This window comes from Copadichromis virginalis, linkage group LG1, assembly GCF_057382275.1.
Source record: "Copadichromis virginalis isolate Kocher_CV1m ecotype Utaka linkage group LG1, C_Virginalis_male_GT1.1, whole genome shotgun sequence".
NCBI lineage: Eukaryota > Metazoa > Chordata > Actinopteri > Cichliformes > Cichlidae > Copadichromis > Copadichromis virginalis.
The window spans coordinates 5,026,508-5,045,789 of NC_140618.1; the positions used below are offsets into that span (position 1 = coordinate 5,026,508).

The 19,282-nt window shown below is 40.1% G+C and overlaps 1 protein-coding gene across 1 annotated transcript; it reads left to right on the forward strand.

Moving 5' to 3' along the window:
• Positions 1–3,540: 3,540 nt before the first annotated feature.
• Positions 3,541–18,596, forward strand: LOC146718185 (uncharacterized). Its single transcript, XM_085464674.1, has 5 exons — positions 3,541–3,760; positions 17,338–17,407; positions 17,624–17,765; positions 18,281–18,400; positions 18,488–18,596. Exons 1-5 carry the CDS (start codon positions 3,541–3,543, stop codon positions 18,494–18,496), a joined length of 561 nt encoding a protein of 186 aa, XP_085320800.1. The 3' UTR covers positions 18,497–18,596.
• The last annotated feature ends 686 nt before the right edge of the window (positions 18,597–19,282 follow it).

The following is a 19,282-nucleotide window of genomic DNA, read 5'->3' on the forward strand; positions in this document are numbered from 1 at the left end:
CTTGATGACGCTATCAAGTAAACTCATTCGTTCCAAATCATAGCATCGTTTTTTTGATTGTTTTTACCCTTTTGGAGTTTAATACTTTTGAAAACTCTTTGATCAAATATGTATGTAAGAGTGAACGACAGAGAGTTGAGATTTTAAGGTATTTAAGACTGTTTGTGGTATGAAAATAATGAAAGTCTTTACAACAACCTAATATTTTCTTGTCCTTTTTCACAAGAGCAATTATGCAGCTGGAAGAGTTTCCACTAGAAGATCAAATAAAAGGAACTGTTTCATCAATGAGTTCTGACAATGTTGTTACCCTCGTGTATAAACCCAGTGGTTCCTTTGAAGGCCTCGACATTTATGCCAGCTATAATGAGGTATTTTTAAAAAATATGATTTCAGAGTAATTCAGAATTACTGTGACACTGATATTTTAACTTGCTAATCATTTTTAAGAAGCAGAACTGGAAATATCAGTTTTGTATACCATTTTGGTCCAGACTGAAATGTCTTGGCAACTACTGGATTGTCATGAATGTGGCTGTGTGCAGACAGGAAAAGGATCCAAATGCAGACTGAAAGGCAGGACGTGAATTCAAAAATCACAGCTTTATTGCTGGATGCAAAACAATACAAAACTAAACTGGAAAAATCTAATAATAATTTACACAGGGGAACACATAGAGAGGTACACAGCAATAAGGGAGTTCCTCATGGAACTGAGGAAGACACTGGAAGACACTGACATAAATACACAGAGGGATAACCAGGAAGTGAGAACACATGGGGAACACACCTGACACAAATAACCATAACGAGATGCGGGAAGCAAGACCGAACAGAATGAACATGGAAACACGAGACCTTCACAATAAGACAGGAAACAGAGGAACATGATGCAGAAGTGGAGGAGAGGCAGACGAGAGGGAGCGAGGGAACACGGGGGAGAGAGAGCCAAAATGACGGGCCGGGGAAACATAAACCCAGATGCACAGAGGGAGACAGAGGGCAACCACACAAGGAGGAATCTAAATCACAAAAGCTAAACAGAATATAAACTTTAAGAATAACAAGTGGACTTAAACATAATACAAAATGACAAAAAACACAAGAAAACTGAAAACACTGGGTCAAAAGACCATGACACTGGATGACTTGCTTTAAAATGACATCCATAGATTTGGTTAAAAAATGATGACATTTTTATTCTATCACTGTTAAGAAAACAAGATGGATTGTTAATGTACATGTATTTTGATTACCTTTGCTCTGATTTTCCCTAATCAACGCAAAATGTTGTATATTACTTACTCAACATTCCTTGTTTCCTTGTTTTAACCACAACATTTATGCATTAAAGTTGATGCTGTTTGACATTTAGGAATCTAAGAATCTTGATAACTTGTCATCTAATTCCACAAATTTGACATCGTTTTGATTAAAATGTCTAAACAGCAGTAATGGATTCCCATGTAATTCCCCAATAAATCTGCAGCTGTGGTTTGGAAAGGACCCATCCTGCCCTCTGTGTACAGTCCCAGCAACACTCAAGCACATCTTGGTTGGTTATAGGACTAGCCTTACTCAGGGCAGATACACATGGAGACACAACCAGGTCTGTCAGTTTTCATCAGCATTTGTCCGGGAAGGGGACAAGCTGAGGACTAGCTCTTCAACCCTGGAACTGGGCCCGCTGAAGGTTGCCAGGGATTGGCAGATGCAAGTGGACTTGGATCAGAGGCTAATTTTTCCCACAGAGATCATAACGACTACTCTGCGACTAGACCTTGTCCTTTGGGCTAACTCCCAAAAACTTGCATACATCACTGAGCTGACGGTACCATGGGATGATGCAATTGAGGAAGCATTTGAGCGTAAGAAGCTGCAGTATGCCAACTTAGCAGCTGAGGCAGAGGACAGAGGCTGGAAGATCAAGATGCGCTCGGTGGAAGTGGGGTCCAGGGGCTTTGTTGCCAGTACAACAGTGAAACTGCTTAGAGAGATTGGGATCAGAGGACAGGCACTATGGCAGGCTATAAGAGAATTAGCTAACAATGCTGAGAGGACCAGTCACTGGCTATGGATAAAAAGGGCTGACATCAACTGGGCAGCTAAGGCCGTTAACTAACCCAGAGATACACACACAGGATTGATCAACCTGTGGTGGGCTTGCCTCAGCAGAGGGCATTAAAAGGGTAGAAAACCTAACATTAGAAAGTTTGCTGGTTGACCGATACAGCTGTCTCGTGCCTCCTGGAGGCTGTGCAGTTAACCTCATGCCCACATAGCAGACAGGTCTGGCCCGGCTCTGGTGTATCACCAGCACTGGTGGCTGACTTCTGGCATGGTAAGTGGTATGTCATCCAGATTTGGGCCAGGTCTGGCATAGATGGCACTGTTTATGTGATGGCATGCTACATCTGGCCAGATTGTGGTTTGGTTTATGTGGCCCTGACTCATAGAAAACAGGTCTGGGCCAGATCCGGCATCAAGCCACTTCTGGCTGACTGGTGTCATGGCAGGGTGTATGTCAACCAGATGTAGGCCAGGTCTGGCAATGATGGCACTGTTTATGTTCCTATTTTCCTATTTTAGTTAGACGTATAGAGGGGGAAGAGGAAGGATGATATGACAGTACCCCGAGGCACCCCTGTGCTGCTCAGGATGTTATCCGAGCTCTTCAGCTGGACATGCTATGTTCTGCCATCTGCTCTCACTCAATGTTCATTGGTTCATTAACTTGTGCCCATATTAAATGTTCCATTTTAATCTACATCTGGTCTTTACATCGCTCGTGTTGCTCACTTGAAAATTTTTTAGTCTGTTTTCATTTAAAGTTTCTGCTGCCAAAGATCAGCTGATGATCTGTAAAAAATATTAAACATGGAAAAACTGGAATATTTGACCAGTGCAGTGTTTCCTCAATCACCTGTCTGTCTCCTGCTTATTATGGTCTATTAAACTGGACTTTGCCATGCACTTCCTTTTTTGTTTTTAATTTAAACCACCGTTAATGGAAATGCTGCAAAATAAAATGAAAGTGTATTTTCTCCACAGGTGCCTGTTTCTGGCTCTGACACAAATGGCACTGAGTCCTTCTTCTCTACAGACCAGAAGATTTTAACATACATTTCTCTGATTGGCTGCAGTCGCTCTCTTTTTGCCCTCATCATCACTGTTTTGCTCTTCATCACAAATTGGTAATTATTATTATTTTTTGCTTGATGACATTCTTTAAACTTTAACCCTCCTTTCCTCCACATTTTTAGTAGCATCCTCCTGTCCTGGTCCCATGATTTCTCCAGCATCTGCTTCTGATGTTTTATCAGTTAATTATCCTTTTTTCCTTATCCCATCGTCTCTTTTCATCTTGCAAGAAATTTCAGATTTTCTTCTATATTTATATTATACATTCTTTCTTCTCTGACTGGATTTTGACCAAACAGGATATGACCAAATAATCTATGTGAAAGTTGTGACTTACCATGAATCACATCTCCTGTATTTGCCAGAAAAGTCAGAGAACGTGTCTCTATGAAGGTCCACATGGCTCTTGCTCTTCACTACTCCCTGCTGGCCATTTTCAGCTGGATGGCTTTGGAGGGATTCCACCTCTACCTTTACTTTGTCCAAATCTTTTACATCAATGTCAGCAGATACCTGCTCAAACTCAGCGTGGTGGAATGGGGTGGAGTCGAGTACTCCAAACAGGAAGTTCTCTTTATCAGATTATCGTCTTTATCAGGCAGACCAATGAAAATGCAATGTAAGGAATGAATTTGCCAGCATGTAAAAACTCGTGAAATATTTTACATTCAGTTTTTGGCAGTATCTCCAGCTTCCATGAAACTGCAATCTAAGAAACAAATTTGGATGTAAAATCTTAACTAATTTTTATTTATTAACTTTTTTGTATGTGCATCAGAATTTCTGTTTACTTGCATTGTTAGAAGAAAAAAGAATACAATTTGTTTTGGTTGATACACTGACTCACCTACATATTTGTAACAGAATGCCTTAATTGCTTTTCAATGTGTAACATTTTTATCATCATCTATTTCCTTTCTTTGTAGGTGCTATATTACCCAAGGCATAGTGAAAATGGTGACTACAGTGGGACCGTTCGTCATTGTGTTTCTCTTTAACATGATTAAGTTTGCGGTGACAATCAGATGTGTTTTCACTGTTGGCCAAAGCAGAGAGGTAATTTTTTTCATCTTTTTAAAACGATCTTGAAGATAAGTCCGATATTATCAAGATGGTGTAGGAGTGAAGGCAGCCTTTAACCCATAATTTCCTTAGGGATTAATAACGTTCAATCAATCAATCAATCAATCAATCAATCAATCAAGATTATTCACCTTTTTTAAATTTCTATCCTCTTTTTACTTGATAAAAATACTCTACAATGGGTTGTCTAATTTGGCTTTTTTAAATAAAATTTTATGTACTTGTAATATTTTACCATCACGACTTAAAATTTCGTTTCCATTACACACACACTGTATGAGTAAACAGCCGTCTGTTAAGAGAACGAAATTTCAAACAAACTGAAAGTTTTCTTTTCAAGGACTCTGCAGGTCATCTATAGCCTGCTGTATTATGTTTCTTTCTATATTTGTTAAATCATTTTTGGACAGACTGAATGCAATAGAGCCATGCACAGCATGTGTCCCCTTCTGGGAGTAGGCATTCTGCTTAACCTTCCCTGGGGCCTGGTCTCCTTCTCATTTGGACAGCTGTCCACTGCTGGCCTGTACCTCTTCTGCATCCTGAACTCACTGCAAGGTCTGTACAGTCTGCCACTATGTGTGTTTCTGTTGAAGGGACTTATGAGGATTAGCCTTTCAACAAAGTTAAGGTAAACTTCTGATCATATGCAACATGGGCAAACCATAATTTGCCCAAAAAGTCACTAGTTAACGTGCGCATGTTACACCCCTGAAAACAGGGGGAAAAGAATTACAAGAGTGATTTTGACATGCTTCTCTCATGCAGTTGTTTATTGCAATCAAAATGAACATAAATATTTCACATTCTGTACTGCTTAATGTCACATGGTGGAAGGAAAAGCTAAATAATAAACCAAAATAATAAAGTGCTTTCTATACATATACCTGAACAGGTTTCCTGACAAAATGGTTGTAGCTCCTGCCGTTAGCTTAATGGCCATTATACTGTATAAAACTGAGGCACAAAACTGCCGTGTCTATGTGCACAAAACAACTGTAATATAATGCTTCTAAAGCTTACAAAACAGTGAAGGGTTACCTATTACCTTCTACATGCATTTCTAAATCCTTTGCTAATTCATAAAAACTGCATAAAACCTAAAAAATTTGCTTTGTTTGTTGTTCAGATGTAATAATATTCCTGTTAACACAACTAGTTTAGAGCAGACTGATGCTAAAGTTAAAACAGTCATTATGTTGCCCCCATAAAGAATGTTTGTTTAAAAGAAATACCTCCCACGGACCACGCAGAATCACCTCTGTATTTTAAACATGGGGGGGCTATCCCAGCTACCATAGAGCGAGAGGTCAGGTACACCCTGGACAGGTCACCATCCTGACACAGGGCTTGAAGTAACAAACAAACAGTCAGTAAATCTATGGTTGGTCTATACATCTACATCTGATTTGACACAGTGGCTTGAATTCAAGTTTATATGATAACAGGCTCATACGAGGCTCATATATCTCACATATCTGTCTGTGTCTTGTTATTATTCATCATTTACAATGTAAAAAATAAAATAAAACAAAATATTTTTTCATACTTATCTTAAGAAAATCACAATACACACAAAACTGGAAATTTCATAGTTTATGTTCAGTTTGGTTTTTTGGCTGTTTTAGGAGGGGTGTGGGTCGCAGCAGTGAAATACAACACTTGGCCTCTTATGACAAATTGGTTCAAATTAAATCAAATTAAAATTATCATCTAAAAAGAAAACTTAGTGTTGAATGTTTCTAAAGAATGTAAATACAGTGTCCAGTACTAAGTGCAATTTGAAGTGCAAGTTTCACTAATTTAATGTAAGCCTGTATTTGCTCGACACTGCTGCATCTGTGGAAGAAGAGATGAATATATTTTTAGTTTTCTGTCAGCTGATGCTTCCTCTTTTTTATTCTAAAAGTAATTTACATGAAATGTCAGCAAGATCCAAACAATCTTTTCAGAGTTACTCATTTGTTTTTTCTCTGCTGGCACATCAGCTCTGCTCCTGATTCTGCTCAGATAAAACGGACTCTGCACCATGCAAAGGTAGGCTATGCTTTGGCTGTCTTTATGTTACAGATCTAATTCAGGTTTTCGTCCTTTTCTTGCAGAAAAAATTGGTAATATGAAGACATATAAATGTAAATACTGTAGCTCAGGAGGTAGAGGAGGCCATCTGCTAAGTTTGGTTGGTGGTTCAATCCCTGGCTGCTACGTCTGCATACTAAGTGTCCTTGGGCAAGATACTAATGCCATGTTGCTTTCTGAGGAATCCATCAGAGTTTGATTGTTCAATAGACAACACGCAGGCATATAAAAAGGGCTTGCATGAATGAGGCATGTTGTGTGTTTTCAGTGCTTTGTGAGAGTAGAAAAGTGTTATATAAGAACCAGTCCATTTATTGTGTTAATGTTTAACATCAGGTATTCCATTAATTAATATTCTAATCTTTAGTAGTAGTAGTGTAAGAGATGTAGCACAAGTGGACACAGTCTATAAAATTTGGCTTTTTTTAGGCCTTACTTTGAAGGTTAGCTTCCTGAGATGTCTTGTTGTAGTTGTATTTCCTGCTGTATCTATTCTTTGGAACTAATATTTCTTCATGTGTTTCCACTAAGACTAGAACTCTCGACCCTATTACTATTTAGAAATGTTTTTTGAATGATTATTAACAGCAATGAGGTCGATATTATAGAGAGGCAGGTCTGCTGATTCCCATAATGCTCTTTCTAGGAACATTATGCAAATAATATGTAAATAACATATAACATCCTGTTGTGTGTCACCCATGGTTGACTCACAGCAGGTTGTTTGTGCATGTGCTTGGATGTGACCATGGAAGAATGTCCCCAGTTAATGTGGGAATTATTATAAATTTACTCCAATAATAAAACAAATAATTTAGTATAAACAGTGGGCATATAGGATTCTTTGTCTGTTGTCACTGTATGAGGTCAGATTCTAAAAGCTGAAAAGCTGAAATAAAGTCTAGACTTTAATTTTTTTTAATGGAGAGATGCAAAGATCACATAAAATTTGTTAGGTTACCAGTTTTGGTTCAGTCATGATGAATCATGGACGATGAAGCATATGGAGATAATATCAGCAGTGCTCTGATCAGCTGCTTCAGCATTCAACAACATATTAAGGCTTCATATTATTTCTTTCAAATGATGTAAAATGTGCAGACTTGTGTAAGCAATTTTGTGACCCAAAACTCATTCAGAATAATTCAAACTTCTTTTTAACCCAGCTATTTGACACAAACTCTCAGTTAGAAAATATATAGACTAGAGATGGCACGATACCACTTTTTTATGTCCGATACCGATATCATAAATTTGGATATCTGCCGATACCAATATGAATCCGATATAGTGTGTTTTGTAATCAATAAAAATGTTTTTTATAAATATCTTGCTGCATTTTATATAAGTTCATACTCCAGTTTTAAAAAACAAAACACTAAAGCTACTTTGTTATACCTGTATGCAAAAAATACCCTACACCCAAAATATTTTATAGTTCAGCAACACTGATCAATCTAATAAACTTAAACCTGCACCATCCTCCCTATTCTGGTATTTTAAAGAGTACTTAGCAGAAATATTAAGCAACCTAACTAATAGGGTTGCCAACTCCCAGCAGAAATATTAGGGAACCACCCCCCACCCTCACGATGCTTAACGTAATCAACTTTAATTTAATGCACGTGTAAAACTAATGCCCAGAAATCAATTATTTTTCTACAATAATTAAATAGACTCTCTATTCAACAGAATTGCAGACTGTACAGATGGTGCCTTCCCAAAGGAAAAAGTAGTATAGCTTACTGGGTTATATGTTAGACTTCATAGTTACCAGATACAATAATGGATTTCTATACATTTAGTCAGATGACCACTTTAGTTGTAAGATTCAGATAACTATTAAAAGTTAGTCATTTTAAATGAAATAACAAAGTAAAGTATTTTTTGTGCCCCCCCTTTCTCTGCTAATGCCCTGCGTGGCCCCCTGGCAACACTTTGCTAGACCCGCCCCTGCACAGTTACCAGCTGTCAGCTACTTAAAAAAGGATCCTGGTGTTATTTGTCTCTCAGAAACAGTTCACAACTTCCCTTCAACTCATTCATGTCACCTGAAAGTTAAACCTGTTTCTCCATCACCTGTTCAGCTCTGATGATTCAGTAAGGACATCTCCTGGTTTCATCTTCATGTTTCCCTCTCACCACATATCCAAACCGATATCATGACCAGCAGCTTTACAGCTGTGGCTCCAACAAACATCAACTGCTACTAGAAAGTAATATTAAATCAATTCTAACAACAGCTGATCAAGCTTAAACGTGCTGCTGTTGTTTATCCGCTGGTCTCCTCTTTCTAGTATTGATGTGTCGGTCGCGAACGAAACTGCTCTTAGAGCCGACTCTTTCAAATCAAATCAAATCAAAATTTATTTATATAGCACATATTAAAACAACAGTGTTGACCATAGTGCTTCACAGTCAATAAAAACATGAGACAGTTAAAACAAACAATAAAAGGACAACAAACAATAGGTAACAACGCAACAAGCTAAAACAGCCAACTAGACAGAATCAAAAGCCAAAGTAAAAAAATAAGTTTTAAGACGTAATTTAAAAGACTGGATAGACTCAGCAGTGTGAATATGAACAGGGAGGTTATTCCAGAGTCTGGGTGCCACGGATGCAAAGGCCCGGTCGCCTCTCGACTTCATTCGAGTCCTAGGTTGTGCTAGGAGCCTGTGGTTGGACGATCTAAGTGCTCTGTTGGGATTGTATGAATGGAGTAAATCAGAAAGATAACTGGGCGCTAAATTATTCAAAATATTAAAAGTGAACAAAAGAATTTTAAAATCTATATGATATTTAACAGGGAGCCAATGTAATTTGGCTAAAACTCTCTTTGAAGTGAACAATGCGAGCCGTGGGGGGGGAGGGGCGGTAGTTACACTCGCAGTAGCATAGGAACAGAGCAGGAGGGAGAGAGAGAGAGAGAGAGAGAGAGAGAGAGAAAGAGAGCCAGGGACAACAACGTCACATTAGAAAGGTATAGTAATCATCCACAACTATTTTCAGTTGCGGTGTTGTGTGGCGGCTGTGTGCAGACAGGAATAGGACCCAAGGTGCAGACTCCAGAGACAAACGTAAACTGAAATAGCTTTAATGCTGAACTCAAACGTAACATAACATAACTGGAAGAAATCAAAATAAACTTAAACCAGAGGACTGACAGAACACACACAGCTAAATAAACGGTAGATCACGACACAGACACAGAGAAACACAGGGCTTAAATACACAGAGGGAGCAATCAGGGAATGGGTAACAGGAGGGAAACACAGCTGGGGCAAATCAGGCCTAACGAGACAAGGGGAAGCGAAACATGGACAGACATCAGACATGGACTTTCAAAGTAAAACAGGAAACCCATAACACAGACTGAACAAAAGACACAGACTCACATGCAGGCACTACAACAGAGGGAACAGAGACGTGGGACCAGGGCAGACACAGACACTGACTGGACACGGGGATATAGCAACTAAGGATACACAGAGACGTGAACTAGACAAGGGGATACAGCTGACAGGGGAGACAGAGCAACTAGAGAAGACAGAGACATAAACCATAAGACAGAACCAAGAAACCAAAGACTGGAAATAATAAATAATATAATAAACTCAAAAACCCTGGGTCAACGACCCAGGCATCCTAACATGTGGTTGTTAAAGGATTTAGAAAGTTTATTCATGCAGGCCCATATGACAGAGAATGTGCATTTTTCATATTTCTATTTAATTGTGTTGTGGTTTGCAGTGTTTAGTGTTGTTTCACTTTAAATTTGTTTAAAAGGAAAAAGCAAAAAATGTAAATAGTTAAAAGTTGAATGTAAATAGTTGGTTTTTGTATTATATGATTTATTTTATGTGGAGTGAATAAATAAAAATATATTTACGGTGGCCCCTAGAGAGAAAGCACGTACAAACTCCAAAACATGTACGAACTCCAAAACACGTACAAACGGTTTGCTTATATTTGTGGCACTTATATTTGTGCCACAAAACCAACCAATCACAGGCTTGGATGCAAAAAATTTTGATTGGCTGTTTTGGTCTCCAGTCAGCTCGAAATGACGAAATTCAATATCCCAGAATGCATTTCGTCCAAAACTCAAACGAGGCAGTGTTGGAGGAACGCAGAGTGGCGGAGTTTGAAATATTACTCTTTTTGGATCACAAAATAAACTTTTAAGATATTTTCAGGCGAGAATGGTGCTGTGTAAACTTCAAATATCTGCTCGATTAATCAAGACATCACATATTTGCAAAAGTGCTCTAACGTTCTTGGAGATGCCTGTTACCCACCAGCTGACCGGGTGGTGAAAGCGCGGCTCCCGGCACATCGTTTTCAAACCCCCATGGTCTTTCACTACTCGGGTTAAACATATAATATATAAGCCACTCAGATCAGCGGTCCCCAACCTTTTTGCGCCACAGAACGGTTTAATGTCAGACAATATTTTCACAGAACGGCCTTAACGTTCCGCGGATTAATACAACAAAATAGAATGATACGGCCGAAACAAAAACTAATTCAGTAATTTTTTAATATTTTATGGTTTAGTTTCAGTATCCTGGTACTATAGCTTTCATATACTGCAACAGTGCGCCACATGTGAAATCAGACTTCTGCACTGTGTGTTAGTGGAGGCCCTCAGTTTACACACTGTGTCTTGTAGACTATAGTGATACTCAGCCTGAGTGTCATGGGTTTAAGCCTGTGACACACTCTGAATAAATGTTTGTGTTTTTTTTTAAGCTACAAAACAGACTTTTGTGGTTTATTTCAACTACAATAGAGACATGTGTAGTCCTGACTACCAGTGTGAGAGGGAGACAGGTGTAACAGTGAAGATGAGGTAGTGAAGGTAATACCTTCAACCTTTCAAAGCAATGGACAATTCACTACAGAGGTGAAAAAGAGACTGTACCTGTGATGGAGTAGGAAGAGCTGAGGGTCATGGTGATATGTTCCAGAAAGATAAATTCAAATTCAAATTCAAATTTTATTTGTCACACACACACAACCATACACAGTATGACATGGGGGTGAAATGCTTGTAGCTGTACAATGCCCGACCATTAAATGACAGAAGAAAAGTTCTACAATATTTACAATTTACTACAAAAATTTACAAATTAACTTAGGAATTTACAGTAAAGAATGTGCAAATAGCAGAAGAGATTATAAAGATAAGGATTATAAATTATAGGAATTATAGGATTATAGGAAATGTGTGGTGGTGCGTGTGGTGACGTGTGTGAGAGTCCAGTCTTATAGTGACGTGTTTGGGAGAGTCCAGTCCTACACCTGGTTCAGGCCCCGAATAGCCTGGGGGAAGAAGCTCCTCTTCATTCTCTCTGTTTTGGCCTTAAGGGAGCGGAAGCGCTTCCCAGACCTCAACAGTGAGAAGAGTCCATTGTTGGGATGGGAGAGGTCCATCATAATCTTCCTAGCTTTGGACTTGCACCGCTTGGTGTAGATGGACAGCAGGTCAGGGAGCTCTGATTGAATGATGCGTTCTGCCGAGCGCACCACACTTTGCAGATCTCGTCTGTCCTGCTTGGTGCTGTTCCCAAACCAGGTGCAGATGTTTGCCGTCAGGACGCTCTCGATGGTGCAGGAGTAGAAGTTCTTGAGCACCTTCAGTGGCAGATGGAAGTCTCTAAGTCTTCTGAGGAAGAAGAGACGCTGACGGGCTTTCTTAACCAAGGTGTTGATGTGACAGGACCATGACAGGTCCTGAGTGATGTGGACACCCAGGTATCGGAAACTGTCCACTCTCTCCACTGGCGTGCCACTGATGATGAGGGGTTTGTAATTCCTCGCCTGCTTTGTAGTGAAGTCCACGATCAGCTCCTTAGTCTTGCTGATGTTTAGGAGGAGGTTATTCTCCTGGCACCAGGTCTCCAGGTTCCTAATCTCCTCCAGGTAGGCCGTCTCGATGTTGTCGGAGATCAGGCCCACAACAGCAGTGTCGTCAGCAAACTTGACAATGGAGGTGGTGTCGGATGTGGCTACACAGTCATAAGTGTACAGTGAGTACAGCAGGGGGCTTAAAACACAGCCCTGAGGCACTCCAGTGCTGAGTGAGATGGAGGGGGAGACTTGTTTTCCCACCCTCACTGATTGGGGTCTGTCTGTGAGGAAGTTGAGGATCCACTGACACAGTGATGAGCTTAGAGGGAATTATTGTGTTGAATGCTGAACTGTAGTCCACGAACAGCATCCTAACATAATTCCCTCTGCCAGTGTCCAGGTGACTCAGGGATGTGTGGAGCAGGTGAGATATGGCATCGTCTGTGGAACGATTAGTCCGGTAAGCAAACTGAAGTGAGTCGATGGTGGGAGGAAGTGAAGAAGTGATGTGATCTCTCATCAGTCTTTCAAAACACTTCATCACAATTGAAGTCAGTGCTACTGGACGGTAGTCATTGTGGCAAGCGGGCTGTTGTTTCTTTGGAACAGGGACAATAATGGACCGTTTGAAGCACGTGGGAACCACAGCTTGGGCCAGGGAGAGGTTGAAGATCTCCGTGAACACCGGTGCTAGTTGATCAGCGCAGGCTCTAAGGACCCGGCCAGGGATTGCATCTGGTCCTGCTGCCTTCCTGGTGTTCACCCTCCTGAAGGTGTTCCTCACGGCATGCTCTGTGATGACGAATGCATTTTCTTCACTGGTGCACTCCGAGCGCGCGCAGCCGTTTGTTGTTTTAATTGCTGCGGCGTCGAAGCGAGCATAAAACGTGTTCAGCTCATCAGCCAGTGAAGCATCGGCATTCATCATTGAAGAAGCTGGTCGTTTATAGTCCGTTATAGTCCGCAGTCCTTTCCACAGGCTCCTAGAGTCGCACTGTCGTAGCTGTGACTCTAGTTTTTCCCCGTAGCTCCGCTTTGCCTTTCGGACCTCGCTGCGCACGTTGTAGGACGCAGCCTTGTATAGGTCCATATTACCGGAGACAAGCCCTTCATTTTAGGCAGCGGTGCGTGATCTCAGAGCGTCGCGGATGTTTTTATCCACCCACGGCTTCTGGTTGGGAAACGTTCGGATGATAGTTCTTTCTGCTGTGTCGTCCGCTAGTTTCCCGATAAATCCCACAACCGCTTCCGTAAACATGTTGATGTCATCAGAGCTGCGCCGAAACATGTCCCAGTCTGCGTCATCCAGTGCATCCTGCAGCGCGGCCACCGATTGGTCCGTCCAGCGAGCGACCTCCCTCCTGATTGGTGGTTGCTGCTTTAGCCTTTGTTTGTAAGCAGGTATGAGGAAGATGGCGGAATGGTCCGATTTTCCAAATGCCGGCAGGGGTTGAGCCTTGTAACAGTTCTTGAACGGGGTGTAGCAGTGGTCTAATGTCCTCGTGCCCCGGGTGGGGCAGTTGATGTGCTGGTGAAGGTTGTGAAATGTCCGTTTGAGATTCACTCTGTTAAAATCTCCCATAACAATGAGTGCGGCATCTCGGTGAAGTGTTTGTTGATGTGTGAGAGCCTCATGTAGCTCACATAAGGCAGTGTCCGAGTCCGCGTGAGGCGGAATGTAAACAGTGCAGGCAATGACCGCAGTGAATTCGCGAGGGAGATAGAAAGGGCGACACTTAACGATCAAAAGCTCCAGATTGGGCGAGCAAGAGCGTGTGAGTGGGGAGATGTTTGTGCTGTCGCACCATCTGTTGTTCACCATCAAACACACTCCACCACCTCTTTTCTTCCCCGACTCCATTGTCCTGTCCATGCGGTAAACCGAAAAGAACCCCGTCGGCTGCACGGCGTGGTCTGGTATCGCTGGGTTCAGCCAAGTCTCGGTGAAGCAGAGGAGGTTGCAGTCCCGAATGTCTCTCTGGAACTTGATTCTGGCTCTGGGGTCATCAAGCTTGTTCTCGATGGATTGAACATTGGCAAGCAGGATACTGGGCATTGGTGCGCGGTGTGCGCGGTGTGCGCGAGCCCGTAGCCTGTTCCTGATGCCGGCTCTTTTACCTCGAGGCCGTCGCTTAGGGTCGCGTCCTTTGTTCTCTCTCAGATGGTAGTATAAGGGAAGATTTACAAGACGGTAGTATGGTATGCAGATTGTTAGTATGACAAAGGAGGATGCTACAGATTGGGTGAGCTAAAGGAAGATGATCCACTGTGGTGACCCTCAAAGGGAGCAGCTGACAGAAAAAGAGTTATTTATCGATTATTTTTGTTGGTGTTGCCACATCAGTATTGATGAGGATAAAGAGTTTTTTCCTCAAAGAAAGTCTACCGGTATTAGTATCTGCATCCTTCATAGATTTAAAAGCTCTAAGAACCCACAGACTTCAGACAAATTTCACTCTTGAATCCAAAAGTCTTATGTTCCACTATATCTTAATAAAAGTTATAAAAATTCAAAGTTGCTTTGATGAAGGGTGAACTTCTTCCATGACATAGCTTATGATTGGTTGTAAAGCACAGATACTTTCAAATGAATTCTCTCTACTTCACAGGATGAAGTGGTGGCTTCTCTGGTCGCTGGTGTTTTTTCTGTCACAACAAACTTCTACGCATTCTCCTCCAAAAACACCCTGCAACACAGCGCAATATGAAAATTCATTAGGTCAGGGTTCCTGCAAGGATCGGTGTCACAATATAGGTAGGATGTTTTAATCAATATCAATATCATTTGTATTTCTGCAGCACATTTAAAAGCAACAAAATTGACCAAAGTGCTTCACAATTAGTGAAGAACAATAGAAAAACATATACAGAAAAAGACAATATATTTAACATAAGAAAAAACAAACAAATATAAAAAATATAAAACAAGTTTGATGGTACTCAAACTTAAATTGAATTAAAAGCCAACATAAAAAAGTGAGTTTTAAGACGGGATCTGAAAGGCTGTATAGACTCTGAATATGAATATTGACTGGAAACTTAATCCAGAGTCTAAATGCTGCACCTACGAAGGCCCGATCTCCTCTATGATTCAGTCGAGACATCAGCTGTACTAAGAGCATCTGGATAGATGATCTCAGTGCTCTTTTGGGGTTATATATGTTGAGGAGTTTGCTTAAATAACTGGGTGCCATGCCATTTAAATGAGGTCAAGGCTCACTAGAGTAGGCGAGAACCCCAGACTCCCGGCACATTGTTTTCAGACTACTCGCTACTCAGGTTAAACATGATATATAAGTCACTTAGATAACTTAAAAATGTTATTGTTTAGCTTTTTTCAGTATTTTATTTGTTCCTGAATAAACTGGTTTGGCTGAGATTAAAGTTATAGTTTTCACACAGTTGAATAAACGTCAAACAGAAAACTGATTAAACAGAAGTGTGAGATGGTAGAGAATTTACTCCAGTGTCCTGTTATAGTTTACATAGCAAGGAGTAGATGGCTGAGTTTATTAAATTCTGCTGAGACAGCGGTGACGTAAATCTGAAGGCTACACTGTCCAATTTCACAGATTCGCACTTACGGCCTTGTTGGTCTTTGGAGGACCTGGCCCACGTGAAGACCACGAAGGCCAGGTCCTCTAAAGGATGCAGCCCCTGATTTGAGACACCGCTTTAGTCACGCAACATCAAAGGTGTTTGCCTTTTTTGACGTTATGCTGTGCGCCAGGTTATTGTTTACATGAGATTAATTTCTACAATGGCGGATATAGACAAATTGCTGTTGCTGTTAATCTAGTTTTTACATGCTTACATATACAAACACAGTAACTGTCCCTCCATTTAAAAAGACAGAGGCGTCAGAGTAAACTTCTCCATTCAACACAGACGCTCTCACAACCTAAATCTCAACGCAGATGTCGGATTTGAATAAATTACATTTTTTAAATTAAATTTATGTCTGCTGTATGCATTTTTTTTATTCCTAAGTTGTGAGTCTACGCAGCAGCCAAAATACTGTCTTTGATTATTAACACTTGAAATCATCAAGGTACTTGAAAAGTAACACAAAATTAGCTGCCTTTCTAGAAAAACACCAAAACTTTCAGAAGTAGCCTACTTGAGGTTTGTCTGTGAAGGTTCTCAGTCATCCAGGTCATTGTAGTCTGAGGAGCTTGGAAAGAAAAGCATCTGGAGCTTCTTCAATTCTAAGGTCAAATGGTGGAGAGTCCCATAGGGCTTTAATCTGGAACTCTCCACCATTTGACCTTAGAATTGAAGAAGCTTCTCGGATGTCATTTGAAACGTCTTCAAGCAACTTAAAGAAGTCCAGATGCTTTTCTTTCCAAGCTCCTTAGACTACTTGAGGTTTACTCTCTCGTTGTGCGTGTCGACAGTTAAAAGAAGATCATTAAAAATTCTTAAAAGTGCAATTTCAGTACTGTGATGAGAACCAGATTGGAACCCTTCCCAAATGCCATGATCATCTAAAAAGGTCTGAAGTTGCTAAAAAACTACCTTTTCCAAAATTCTGGACATAAAAGAGAGTTTAGAAACTGGCCTGTAGTTAAAAAAGAACATTTGGATTATGATTTTTCTTCTTAATAATGGGTTGCACAACAGCATGTTGAAAGCAGCTGGTACACAACCTAATGACAAGGAATTTAATAAGAGTAAAACATTAGGCCCAATAATGTGAAGAGCTTCCTCGAAAAGGCGAGAAGGAAGAATATCCTGAGGGGTATTAGAAGGTCTTAAATGATCAATTACTTCCGTTAAGACAGAAAAAGTCACAGGCTCAAACTGATGAAAATGAGCTGAGTGCTTAGAGAGAAGATCTAGGTCAAACACTGCCTGTGAATGTGGAGACCGTAAAGCGGATATTCTTTTAATAAAGTGCAGAGGAAGTCTCCATGGGAACAGTGGCACAGGGGTTAATCACAGAATTAAACATTTTAAAAAGAACTCGGGGCTTGTGACTGACCTGTGACTAAGATGCTTGTTTCTATGCTTTAGGTTTGAAGTGTCTCTCCCACGCATCTTTGTTCTTGGGTAATACAGTAAATAAAAATGTACCAGAGTTTACAGGTGAAAATGTGAGAACTCCTGTAGGACTTTTAGATATTAAATTAATATATTGAATGTAGTAAAAATGTGAAAATTGATGTTATTTTACAGATGATTCCTGCTGCTGTATGAACCATGTAGACAACATTTTGGAAACTGGAAGCATGGATGACACTATCAAGTAAACACTCTCATTCCAAATCACAGCACACTTTTTTATTTCAATTGTTTGGAGTTTTATGTACGTAGGAGTACAACACAGAGTTAAGATTTTAAGGTATATAGTATGTATATACCTTAAGTATATACCTTAAGTATACCTTATGTATGTAGTATAAGAATTAATGAGAGACAGCAAAATGAGTCACGCTAATATTTTCTTGTCCTTTTCCACAAGCGCAATTGAGGAACTAGAAGATTTCATAGCGAAAGGAAAAATAAACGGGAGCCATTTATCAATGACTTCTGACCATATTGTTGCTCTCCAGTATGAACCCAATGACATGTTCAACGGCTTCGATATTCATGCGCGTGATAAGGTATTTAAAAAAAAATCTGATTTCATATTAATTTAAAAATGATTGTGACAGTAACTAACTTGCTTTAAAAGGATGTGCATACATACATTCACTTTCTGGTTATGATTTTTTTTTTATATGAAAATATTTATTATCACTGTAAAGAAAAAAAGATGGAATGTTTGACATTGGGAAATCAATAGGATACAAACAGTGTACATGTATATTGCTTACATTTTTCATAAGCAACAAAACAGGTTGTATATTATTATTTTTGCTATGTAGCACCTCAACATTTACTTTATAGATTAAAATTTGGTGCTGCTTCAAAGAGTATGAATCTTAATGATGTGTTATGTAGTTCCATATTAGATGCTTAAATATATTTAATTATTTTCCTAATATTCATTGTCAGAACATTATTTTAGTTTTTTTGCAACAAAGAAATCATACCCATCAGTCTTAGTTGAGAGTTTCATTGTGTTATTACAGGCATTCACATGAATGAATGTTTCTCTTCTTGTTTGATAATATAGGAAATATCATATGATCATCTTCCAAGCAGAACAGTGAGCGTTCAGCTGCCGAAAGAACTGAATCCTGGACTGAACAACACGATTGTGTTCCTCAAGCTCAAGTGGCCTGAAAAGAAACAGGTCAGGGAGATGATTTTGTGTTATAAAATTTACATTTTGTGTATGTGCATAGATTTCACAATGCTAACTCAACTTCTTTGTTTGCAGACCATATGAACTAGACATATGCACCAGAAATGCTGACTTTGAGTGCACATTATCCTCAACATTACATTTTTATTTTTTATTTTACAATTTTCATGGGTCATGCTATACAACTAGCTTAAATGCTGAACCACTAATAAAATAATTAAAGTAAAATTGCACTGCAGTAACTTATTGTCCACAAGTTTTCCATTACCACACAACATGAATCACAATAACTTACAGTTGAAATGTATCAGCTGAGGAGGCACAGTGACTTTAATGTGTGGGCTTAGACCCCCAAGTGTCATGGTCTTGGGTCATGTGACCCAGTGTTTCTGAGTTTCATGTTATTTTGTTATTTCATCTGTATTCGAGTTTCTTTTCAGTTATCTAGTTACTCAGTCATACGTAGTTTGCAGTTTAGTTCATGGTTTATCAGGTTCCCCATGTGTCATGTTTACGTCTCCATGTTTCCTGTTCTATTTTGAAAGACTCCAGTGTTCTTTGTTCATTGTATTTAGTTTCACTTCCGCTGTCCTGTCATTGGGTTCATGTGTTTCAGCTGTGCTCCCATGTGTGGCCACTTCCCTTGATCATCCCTTGTGTGTATTTAGTCTTTGTTTTTCTTTCAGTCAGGGTTGAGTCATCTATTGGGGCGATCGTGGCTCAAGAGTTGGGAGTTCGTCTTGTAATCGGAAGGTTGCCGGTTCGAGCCCTGGCTTGGACAGTCTCGGTCGTTGTGTCCTTGGGCAAGACACTTCACCCGTTGCCTACTGGTGGTGGTCAGAGGGCCCGGTGGCGCCAGTGTCCGGCAGC

What these genes read in the sequence shown, in the direction of transcription:
- LOC146718185 (XM_085464674.1), top strand. Translation starts at nt 3,541, where the DNA reads ATGGCTCTTGCTCTTCACTACTCCCTGCTGGCCATTTTCAGCTGGATG. An exon ending in AGCATGGATGACACTATCAA is followed by an intron (nt 17,408 to 17,623) that starts GTAAACACTCTC and finishes CTTTTCCACAAG; the next exon opens with CGCAATTGAGGAACTAGAAG. An exon ending in ATATTCATGCGCGTGATAAG is followed by an intron (nt 17,766 to 18,280) that starts GTATTTAAAAAA and finishes TTGATAATATAG; the next exon opens with GAAATATCATATGATCATCT.